Source organism: Hyaena hyaena, unplaced genomic scaffold (assembly GCF_003009895.1).
Source record: "Hyaena hyaena isolate Hyena2069 unplaced genomic scaffold, ASM300989v1 scaffold_561, whole genome shotgun sequence".
In the NCBI taxonomy this organism is placed as follows: Eukaryota; Metazoa; Chordata; class Mammalia; order Carnivora; family Hyaenidae; genus Hyaena; species Hyaena hyaena.
The window spans coordinates 447,548-459,638 of record NW_024081193.1 but is presented as its reverse complement, the minus strand read 5'-3'; the positions used below and the strand labels follow the sequence as shown (position 1 = coordinate 459,638).

Below are 12,091 nucleotides of genomic sequence, written 5' to 3'. Positions count from 1 at the left end.
AAATGTGCTTGCTGGCATTCTTCTAATATCATCATCAGAAGTATGTTTTAAAGTAAATGAGAGAGAATGCTGACTTGTCCCCATTCTTCCTCAGACTTCCAAAAGCTGTGATTTTGGTCCAGCCTCCCTTGTATAGCTCGGGACAATGATATGGGGTGAACAAGGTCAAGCATTTGAATTTTGTAGCATGAGTCTTTACCTCCATAATGACTTTTGTTTTAAACAGTGCGCCTGTACTGTTTCTTCGTTTCCTGCCTGCCCCCCCCCCCGCCCCAATCCTACAGGGGACTTACATTTATTGCAAAACTGCTGGGTTCATGTTTGACAGTGCTGATGATATCCCGTTGTTGATCAAAAGTCTTTCAGTAAGCCAGTATGTATATTCTGTCATTTAAGTCCCTGCCCAATCTAGTCCCAGTTCAAGATCTTACAATGCAGTGTTATACTACTCCTTCTCACAAACTCTCACCTTATAAAATTAAGTCTACTTAAATATACAAATATTCATCGCTCTGCAGTTTTGATTATTTGGGTTCTCTACTTAAAATGGTCTCCCCTGCCACCCACCCCAAGGGCCGTGGACCTATGTAAGACTGGCCTTTTTTCAGGACCCAGCTAGAGTTCCCATCTCTAGGTCACTGTCCTACCAGAATACACAGGCATCACACTCTCTAAACTCCTGTGCATAGATGGTCTACACTCTTCAGTTACATATCAAATGTTTACTTGTACTGTTATATTTCCTCCTTTTAAAAGATTAATTAATTAGTTAATTTTATTTATTTTTATTTTATCTAAATCCAAGTTAGTGAACATATGATGTAATAATGGTTTCAGGAGTAGAATTCAGTGATTCATCACTTATCTATAACTCCCAGTGTTCATCCCTAGGAGTGCCCTTCTTAAATCCCATCACTCATTTAGCTCATCCCCCCACCTGCCTCCCCTCCAGCAACTCTGTTTGTTCTCTGTATTTTAGAGTCTCTTATGGAAACTTAACAGAAGACCATGGGATAGGGGAAGGGGAAAAAAAGTTACAGAACAGAGGGAGGCAAACCATAAGAGACTCTTAAATATTGAGAATAAACTGAGGGTTGATGGTGGGTGGGGGAGAGGGGAAGGAGGTGATGGGCATTGAGGAGGGCACTTGTTGGGATGAGCACTGGGTGTTGTATGGAAACCAATTTGACAATAAATTATATTTAAAGAAAGAGTCTCTAATGGCTTGCCTCCCTCTCTCTTTTTATCTTATTTTTCTTTCCCTTCCCCTACATTCATATGTTTTCTTTCTTAAATTCCACATATGGGTAAAATCATATGATATTCATCTTTCTCTGACTGACTCATTTTGCTTAGCATAACACATTCTAGTTCTATCCACATTGTTGCAAATGGTGAGATTTTTCTTTTTGATCGTAGAGCAATATTCCATTGTATACATATACCACATCTTCTTTATCCATTTATCAGTCAATGGACATTTGGGCTCTTTCTGTTATTTGGCTATTGTTGATAGTGCTGTTATTAACATTGTGCCCCTTTAAATCAGCATTTTTGCTTACTTTGGATAAATAAATAGTGCAATTGCTGTTTCATAGGGAAACTCTATTTTTAATATTTTGAGGGATCTCCATACATTTCTCTCTATACCTTATCTTCAAAAACAAACAATAAGTCCCATAATGTTAGGGATCACATGTCACGTCACTTCACATTTTTATGGTCTGGTAGAATCCTTGGCATATAGTAAGTGAATAATTTAATATGTGTTAGCAACTATGCTTCCAACTATAACCTAATTGCCATTTATTACAAAGTGTAGCTTCTAGCCTTTCTGATAATGATATAGTCTAGACAGGAAAACATATCAATTTTCAATATTATTATTCCAAAAGAAGAACTAAGTAATAGAAAACTCCAAGAATCTAAAAAAAACATTTCAGATTTTTTAAACTGCAATTCAAAATTTCTCTCCCACTCTCCACCTTCTAATTTCTACTCTATAAATTCTCAGGTATATGCATATATTCTCTTCTTCAAATGCCATAAAACTGTGAAAGTAAATTTTAGCTTTGTATTGAAATTCTGAGATGTTACTAGTATCTTTTTCTCATTTGCTTGTCAACTTTTTTTTAATCAAATGCATATTATTTGTTGAGCAATTATGCTTCTTGTGTTGACCTGAATGCATATAGTCCCTGTCAGAAACAACTTTTTAGTGCTAATAACAGCTTTCATGTAACACATCAGACCCTATTATTTTGAAAATTGACATGACCAATAATGGGGTTCTTTAATTTGAACTTTTTAGAGACTTATTAAGAGACATGAATAAATATATTGATACAAAGGGGTTTTTTTGTTATCATACTTATCTGAACATAAAGTTTTCTTTAGATTCAAAACTTTTAAATCTTACAATTATTGGATGATTTTATATATTTTTCAATATATATCCATCCAGAATGCACAAGTTAGTTTCTAGGTTTCTGTCTTATTTTGTGCTATCAAGATTTGTGCTTTGTCTCAAAGTTCTTTTAATTTTGAGCTCAAACTTATAAAATATATGGGAGTTAAATAACCTATTGATTATACATAGAACAGTTCACACAGGAATTTCTGTTGCATTTAAAAGGGAACTTCAGGGAGAACTTTCTTGTCTGTTTTACAACAAGGAATTTACATTTTGTGGTTAAAGTAATGCACACCGAAAAACAAAGTCTTCTGTTTAAATGTCTATAGGAAGATAAATGAGAATATAAGGTAATGCCAGGAATCATATAGTTAATGATTGCTGGTTGAAGATATTCACTTACTTATACTTCATCCCCATACTCCTCCGAAGTGGTATTAAAAATAAAAATTTATAAACTAACAATAAAAGAGAATAGAAGGGGGGAAGAGTAAGAAGTGTCAACAGTTTCTGGAAGATAGAAAGTTGATGGAGATTTGGCAAGTGACTTGGAGTGGAAAAACCTAAGCTTATTATGAACAGGCAGAGAAGGGTTCCAATTTACAGATTTGACCTATAAAACCCTTCAAAAGTCAGGATTTAGAAGTAGATGGAGTGTGAGGTACATGACTGAAAAATGGGAATAGACTAAAAAACCTGTTCAAGAATCAATTAGACTGCCCCAGTCTTTTCCTTTAATCTATATAACCAGACTTCTCCTCTGGACAGGTGGGACTCTTGAGGTAAAGGCAACCATGAGCTAAATATCTGAACCCAGGAGGATGAAGATTGAGAAATGCTGCATAGTGAGAAAAAAAAAGTTTGTACAGTGCAACAAAACCAGCAACTCCTTCCCAGTTAAGCCCAGGCATACCGAGGTCAGGTGCCTGCTCTACCCCATAAGTAGACTGGCAGACCCAGAACAAAGTCCTACAGATCCATACAGATTTAGCATTTGGAAGGCACTGCCCAGTCATTACATGTGAAGGATGCGAGCTTACTATCCCACTAATGCATAATAACTGCCCAACAAGCTTTAGTTTCTCTTCTTTGATCTAAAGAACATTCAGAGATTACTAGACTTCTAAAGAAAGACTCTATTCACTCCTTCACTACAGTCAGGACCCTGTTGACACAAAATAATATGAGATATATTGTTTACACTCCTCCCATGACCCAGTTCTGGGTTTTCTGTTTCTTTACTTGAGTTCACTTTTCTCCATATGTTAATTGCTATGCTGATATTTTGATATATTTATATATTCATTGTCCATTTTCCCCACCACATGATGAACACCCATAAAGGCAGGAATATTGTATATGGCATGTGGTAGATGCTTTATCTAATTATTTTTATTATCATTTACCTATTTATATACTTATTTGTTTAGTAAAAATAACTTAGATAAAGCAAAAACAATGGGAAACACAATTTTTTAAAAATAATAAATTAGAAAACTAAAGAGTTGTAGTCCAGAAAGAATTCAAAAATATTAGCCATACAAAAACAACTATTAGAGAAGAATAAATCTCTCTTAAAGTTCAAAATATTAAAAATAAAACATGTAGTTCAATATAACACTGTGAGAAGTTAGTAAAGAAAGTCTCCAAGAGAGTAAATAGAAATGTAAGATATGAACATTAGGAAAGAAAAGAATCTAAAGAGGTCAATCCTTCAAGTCAAATGTCTGACTAACAGAAATTTCTATAGTAACAGAAAAAGTAGAGGGGAGTGAACAATTTAAGATAAAATGCAAGAATGTTTCATAGAATGGAAGGAACAGGTTCCTGTAAGATCCTCCAGAAGTTCTACAAACTAAATGAATTTAAAAAAAAAAAAATCAAGGTACTTCAGAACCTGAAATTAAAATATTTTCCTTTTTTTAATGTTTATTTATTTTAAGAGAGAGAGAATGAGCAGAGAAGGGCAGAGTGAGATAGAGACACAGAATCCGAAGCAGGCTTCAGGCTCTGAGCTATCAGCACAGAGCACAATGCAGAACTTGAACCCATGAACTGTGCGATCATGACCTAAGCTGAAGTTGGGGGCTTAAATGACCGAGCCACCCAGGTTCCCCTAAAAGAATATTTTCTATTTGGATAAATTTCAAAATATAATATGAAACCAAAACAATTTAGAGGGTTTACACATTTTATTGTTTTCATTTTAAATTTATTACTTGAGTATATTCGATACACAATGTTACACAAGTTTTAAGTATACAATATAGTGGCTCGACATCTCTATACATTATACTATGCTCACCACAAGTGTACCTACCATCTGTCGCCGTACAACCCTATTACAATACCATTGACTATATTCCCTACACTGTACCTTTTTATCTCGATGACTTATTCACTCATAACTGGAAGCCTGCATCTCCCACTGCCCTTCACCCATTTTGCCCATCCTGACCACCCTTCTCCCCTTTGGCAACCACCAGCTCTCTGTATTTTTAAATCTGATTCTGCTTTTTATTTGTTTGTTTGTTTGTTTATTCATTTTTTTGGTGTTTTAGATTCCACATGAGTGAATATACACATTTTAAAACCTAAAAACAGTATATTATGTTATTTTTTTAAATATTTTTATTCATTTCTAGGAGAGAGAGTGACAGCGTGAGCAGGGGAGGGTCAGAGAGAGAGGGAGACACAGACTCTGAAACAGGCTCCAGGCTCTGAGCTGGCAGTCAGCACAGAGCCCGATGCGGGGGCTCGAACCCATGAACCGAGAGATCATGACCTAAGCGAAAGTCGGACGCTTAACCGACTAAGCCACCCAGGCGCCCCAAGTATATTGTTATTAATGAGTATGTAAATGTTTAGTAAAACTACAAAAATTTTCATGAAAATACTAATCCAAAATCATGACAGTGATTATCTATGGAGAAGGAGAGAAGGAAATAGTGTTTAGGAGGAGTACAGAGAGGCCATCATTTATATGTATAAAATTTTATTAAAAGAATGACAGTAAGCAAATGTAGATTTAAGGAGGCTGAGTGATGGGTGTAATGGTATTTCTGTAGTACCCTCCACACTTTTCAATGTTTTTGAAATATTTCACTAGTTAAAACAAAAAGAGTAAGAGATCAAAAAAAACCAGATAACATAAAAATTGCAGGAAACAAAGTGATATCCGATTTCTTAACTATTATAATGGAAACCAGAAGATAATGGAGAAATATTCACCCACTCTGAGAGAAAATAATCTTCAACCAAGAAGCCAAAATATCAATCAACTAATATAAAAGCTGGATGAAAGCACATAAGACTTAACATCATTCACCTGTTCTTAAAAAACTAATGGAGTTTGTATTCTGAGAAACAGGGAGAAAACCTAGTGAGAGACATGAGAGCTATTAAGAAAAATTGCATTGGACAATTGTTAAAATGGGAAGACAGCTTTTCTTACCTGCTGTAGTAGGGAAGAGAGCTGTTAGTATGGAACTGAACTCAGCTCCAAGTTAAACAGGCAAGGGACTATTGCAATTGTAGAGAGAAATTGAATTCAACCCTACTGAAACAAAAGTTGGGAGGATTTTTAAATGCTGTGGTGAGCTAATAGAAAATGGTGGGGATATGGTGGGGAAGATTAGTCAATGTGATTAGGCCATCTGTGTTTGTTAATTGTTGCTTCTCAGAGTTAGTTTTCTACCCACCCACAGGGACTGAAAGATAGAGATGTTCTCTTTCTTAACAATTACATTTCAAAGAAATGGTTCACAGGGCCTCAAGAAAGACACTCCTGAGTTTTAGAAAATTTACATCTTGAAGGAGCAGGGAAGGAATTTTTAATTACAAGTTTTCTCGAAAAAGTTCTGTATGGAAAGTAAGGTCAAGGCCTGTACTCAGGAAGAAACCTATTTAGTCAAACTGAGGGGAATGTTAAGGTCATCTTCATCAAATGCAGAAAACTAGGGATCCAACAGAAGAGAGAATTAATGATATTAAGTGAAGTCCCATGTCCAATTTTATGCATCAATTGCATAGAGCCTGATGAAAGCAGAAGCCTGTGGGAGTCCAGTTCAAAGGTACCCAGGAAAAAAATAAACAAATTAAAAAAGAATTGATTGGTTCTAAAGTGTTAGACCAAGTAGAAGTTAATATTGAATGAGTTTTTATAACTGTACTGGTCAGTTTAAAAAGAATTAGTGATAGAAATACTACAGAAAGATAGTAAAAAATATGCCACAAAATGTAAAAGAATCAATAACAAAGATAACTGGAAAATCTCCAAATACTTGGTAATTAAAGGTACATTTCCTTTTTTTTTTTAGGCTTATTTATTTGTTTTGAGAGAGAGAGAGAGAGAATACGCACCAGAGTGAGGGAGAGGCAGAGAGAAGGAGAGGAAGAGAATCCCAAGCAGGCTCCACACTGTCAGCACAGAACCTGACTCAGGGCTTGAATTCATGAACTGTGAGATCATGACCTGAACAGAAATCAAGAGTCAGACGCTGAACTAAATGAGCCATCTAGACACCCCAAGATACATTTCTAAATAACACACAGGTCAAAACATAAATCTTATACCTGCGGATGTGATGTAAATGTGTTTACATTTAAAATAACTCCTTGAGGCACCTACGTGGCTCAGTCGATTAAGTGTCCAACTCTTGGTTTCAGCTCATGATCTCAAGGTTCATTAGGTTGAGCCCTGCATTGGGCTCTGTGCTAACAGAGCAGAGCCTGCTTGGGATTCTCTCTCTTTCTCCAGCTCTGCCCCTCCCCTGCTCATGAAACTTCATGAATGTGCTCTCTCTCTCAAAATAAATAAACATTAAAAAAATTCAAAACAAGAGAAAAGTGGAAAAAATTAATTACATCAAATCTAGTTCTTTGAAAAGATCCACAAAATTGATAAGTCTTTAACCAGGCTAAGAAACAATTAGAGAAAACACAAACTACTAATATCAGAAATGAAAGAAGGGCATCACTACAGATCTCATGAACATTGAAAGGATAATAAAGGAATATTATTAACAACTCTGTGCCCACAAATTTGATAACCTAGATAACCTAAACAGATTCCTTTAGAGATCTGCCAAAACTCACACAAGAAAAAATATACAATTTTAATAGGTCTATATCTATTAAAGAAATTGAATAAGTAACTAATAACTTTCTAAAACAGAAAACTTCAAGTCCAGATGGTTTCACTGGTAAATCTACCAAACATTTAAGAAATCATACCAATTCTCTATAATCTCTTCCAGAAGATAAAAACAGATGGAAACTTTCTAACTCATTCTATGAGACAAGCATTAACCTAATACCAAACCAGCCACAGACATTATAGGAAATGAAAAATACAGATAAATGCCTCTAATGAATGTAGAGAATGTATAATTATCCTCAACAAAATATTACCAAAATGAATTCAACAATGTACAGAAAGAATTACATACCACAACCAAGAGGGATTTATGTCAGATACACAAGACTGGCTCAACATTCAAAAATCAAATAATTAATCAAATAATGTGAACACTTTGTTTAGCCATTTTCAGGTTGCAAAGGATACTTTGAAGCCTTTGTCAATTGGCTTGAAATAAAGAGAAATTACTTGCTGCCCCACCCCAACTCCTCCCAGTGGAGATTATATGACTCATAGCATACTTCACTCTAGAGGAATAATCCTTTCAATCTCCAAACCCCATGACCACTTCAGCTGAAACCTTTCATAGCTTCAGTGTGAGTGAGTGTTCAAGGTCACCAAACCTGATTTAAGATATTTTCTATGCAGGATCTGCCTAGTTAATCCAGAACCTCTGTTAGAGTGATAATAGTTGACATCTATTAACTTGTAACACTATCACTGAGAGTGAAATAATTCCATTTTCTACCACCAACCCTCTCTATGAGAATTCATCTTCCTTGACTTGCTGAGTAACAGAATGTGTTCACTGTATTCCTTTTAGTCATTCTCTTTCTGGAAGACAACCTTTGTCCATGTGCTATTAATAGCTCCATGTTTCTGTATATGATTATAAGCTGAGTGAAGACTCTACCTTCTATTCCATCTATAGATACACATCACCTAGCATGCTAAACTTCATTAAAGAGTTGTTAACTTATTATCTCCACCCTGCAGAATTTGCTAATGATATTTCCTAAGACATATTATGACCAAGAAATATTGTTTTATTTTGTAAAGTCTTATAAATTTTAGCTTTAACCACATTATGTTAAATTTGGCCAAACTGAAGTGCAATTTTAATACTTAAACTGTGTAAGGTAAACATTCTCAGGTTGAGAATATAGCTGATTTAAAATAAGATGAACTTCATTTGATAAAATAGTTTAAATCATTCCTTTTCTAATAAATTATAAGTCCTCAAAAGCAAGGACTCTTCAGTGTTATAATTAAGTCAGTCATTGATAATTTTACTAACAAATATTTTTTATATTATTGTAGTCAGGCAAACTTCATAAATAAAATCTAGAGACACATAACTTTCAAGAGGAACTAATAGTTTTATTTAAGTTGCTTCCTATCTGCCCCAAAAAATACAGTGAGGGGAGGGGGAAAAAACTTACATTTCCAAGTGGAAAATTCCAAGTCAGTCCCAAATAAGCTGACTAACATTTATAAAGGAATTCTCATCCTTATAAATTGCCTTCTTGCAGGAAACAGACCTTATCCTGACTTTTAATATTTCAATGCACCGATCTTGGTGGATGGAGAATGGACCAGGATGTACGGTGACATCAGTAACACCCGCACCAGACTGGGCCCCAGAAGACCATCGCTACATCACTGTCTCAGGGTGTTTTCTGGAGTACCAGTACATAGAAGTGGCTCATAGTTCCCTCCAGATTGTCCTCGCAGTAAGTGTTGACAGCCTACCTCTCCTTCTAGTGCTTCCGTAATTGTTTTACTCCCATGGAAATTTCAGTGCACACAAATAGAATCTGGGGATAAAGTGTGGCTATTTGCTTTTTTCTAATTAATGCCTTCTTCATAAAGGGTTTGTCAGGTTAAATCAGGGCATAGTAAAAAGTGATTGATCAGTAAATCAATAAGCAGGCTTCTTATGTAAAATCATCAGGATTTTACATAAGAAATCCAACCATCCAAGGCTTGACCATTTGGCTTTTGGTAAAAAAGACTTTCCCAAAGATTCTTGCACAAAGATCAGAGAGTCTTCACAACTAACATGCTACAATGCCTAAATTTATAAGATTTCAATATATAGTTTTCTCCCAGTGCTACTTTCTGTCTGTGTTGCTTGCTCCGGGAATTCATCTCCATTTGCCCATATTCTTCTTCCTAGATTTTCCAAAGTTACAATGCATCACCTTTTATCATTTCCCCTCTTTTTCTAAATAGTTTAGCTTTTCATAGATTCTACTTCTAAGACTATCATGCCTCCATATTTCACATTATTAAACTAAAGAAGAACCCTCCCTCCACTAGGAGGCAGTAGGAGTTATAAATGATTCCTATGTATTTGTACACAGTATTTGTAGAACATATTTGTATAATATATGCCTGTTATATAAAACATATTATTTTATATTGTATCACTATGACAGAGATAAACACATCCTTTTTTCAAGAAGGCCTTTTACTAAGGCTAAATGCATAATTTTATAGGGTTTATAAAGACAACTTTATTTTATATGTCTCCATTTATTACAGATCCTATATGTATAGTCTACATATATTTTTCTTAAACTCCATGTAGATCTGTAACTGCATGCATAGCCTTAAAAATCTTAATGACAAATAATGCAAATAGAATCTGCTTTTTGCATTTCTTTAGTTAATTACTTTGAAAAGGATATTAACTCACAAGTCTTCAATAACAAGTTCTGGATAGAATGGTATCAATTAATTTACATAAAATTCTTCTAGAACAACAACAACAACAAAAGACCATGTGAATGTGTATGTATTAGATTATGTAACTAATATATTATTTTTTAAAAGGTTATTATAAATTTTATATATAAATATATAAATATAAAAAATATATTATATTTTTTAAAAGGAAGAGTATATATACACGTGTAAACATACATACACACACACACACATAAATTACAATGGATTAAGTGCTAGTAAATATTACCAAATCTCTGTGACTAAAAACCATAAAGGTTTATTTTTATGGATCAGTATAGACTTCTGCCAGTGTCACTGTCACTAAGAAAACAAGGTTGGTGGAGCAGCCAGCATCTCAACCATCATAGGTTGGCATGCCAGGGAACAAAGATATATCTGGAGTGTCAACATTGGCATATCATTCTTCTCCTTGGAAAGAGAATTTCATTGTTCGTAGCTCATCTCACTAGTCCCACCCAGCCACAAAATAAACCCAACTAGTCATATGGACCTACCCAACCACAAAATGGTCAGGAAGGAGGGAGAATATAAATTTTAGGTCATCAGCATAAATTATTTCCACAAATTTGAATTATGTTTTAGCTGAAGTATCGAGTACTCTTCCTTCAATATGTGCAAACTGAGACACTTCTTAACTAATACACCCTTCCATAATAGTCTTCAACTCTAGAACTGTTCATTTTAATTATCTTGAAATAAAAATAAGTTAGATTTGAGGGGATAAAAAAAATCACTTCATTAGTTAAAATCCAATTTAGATGAAGTGTTCATTCTCAAAAGAGAAAAATAAAATGTTTCTGGTATTTGGGGACAGATTGTGTGGTAGAGAGTGCTTTTAGATAAAAATTCCCTCATTGGAACTTCCTTTTTTACTGTACCCACAGATTTTGGAAAACTTCCACTTATATGTCAAGGATGTTACAAGGATATAGTTTATGCACACAGATAGTTTATATGTGACCATTTTAGAGAGTTGAATCAATGTGTGTATGTAGACACTATATCCACAGAAGTTTTTAAACCCACATAAAATTTTGGCACACAGGTAAGTTGCTAAATATATATATGTATATATATATATATGGACATGGAATTATATGTTGAGGCTGAGCTACTACCCAAAGAAAAAATATTTTTACATAAGCAAAATTATCTGTAAATGCCAAGTGATAAGAGTGTAAAGAAGATAGAAAGAGTGTCCTTAAGAAAACATGTGACCAGTATTTCAAGCTATCCCTATTTGAGTGGAGAAATAGGTTGAGAAAGCGAACACAAGATGCAGCATCTTTACCTCTCCCCCTTTCCACCTGTTCTGTACCAGCAAGCATTTTTCTTTGGCAATGCTCACTATGGATCACCTGACACTAAGTTAGTGGCAGTGTACCCAAGCCAGTTACTTGGAGAATTTTCAAAGACACTTTTGTCTTTGGGCTTGCCATGTAGCACCTGCTGTACAGGAAACCTAGCATTTCTTAACTAGAGTTTTAGAAGGGAAACCAAAATGGGACTTATCTTGAACAATTTATTCCGCGTACTTATAGGAAGCCTTCCAACTAGATTTTCCTATAGTCATTCTAATCACTTCTACTCTCATGGTTAAGAGACAGAATAGTGTCGGGGCGCCTGAGTGGTTCATTCGGTTAATCTTTTCGCTCTTGATTTCAGCTCAGGTCATGATCTCGCAGTTCGTGAGTTTGAGCCCTGCATTCGGCTCTGCACTGATAGTGTTGAGTATGCTTAGGATTCTCTCTCCCCCTCTCTCTATGCCTCTTCCCTACTCTCAC

General features: G+C 35.0%; 1 protein-coding gene across 2 annotated transcripts in view; it reads left to right on the top strand.

The window, feature by feature from the left end:
• NKAIN2 (sodium/potassium transporting ATPase interacting 2) overlaps nt 1-12,091 on the top strand; it is a 981,342-nt gene that overhangs the window by 796,181 nt on the left and 173,070 nt on the right. For both annotated transcript variants that reach the window (XM_039256203.1, XM_039256204.1), the window contains exon 4: nt 9,086-9,286. In XM_039256203.1, coding sequence (XP_039112134.1) covers nt 9,086-9,286 — 201 coding nt within the window. The remainder of the gene's footprint in view (nt 1-9,085; nt 9,287-12,091) is intronic.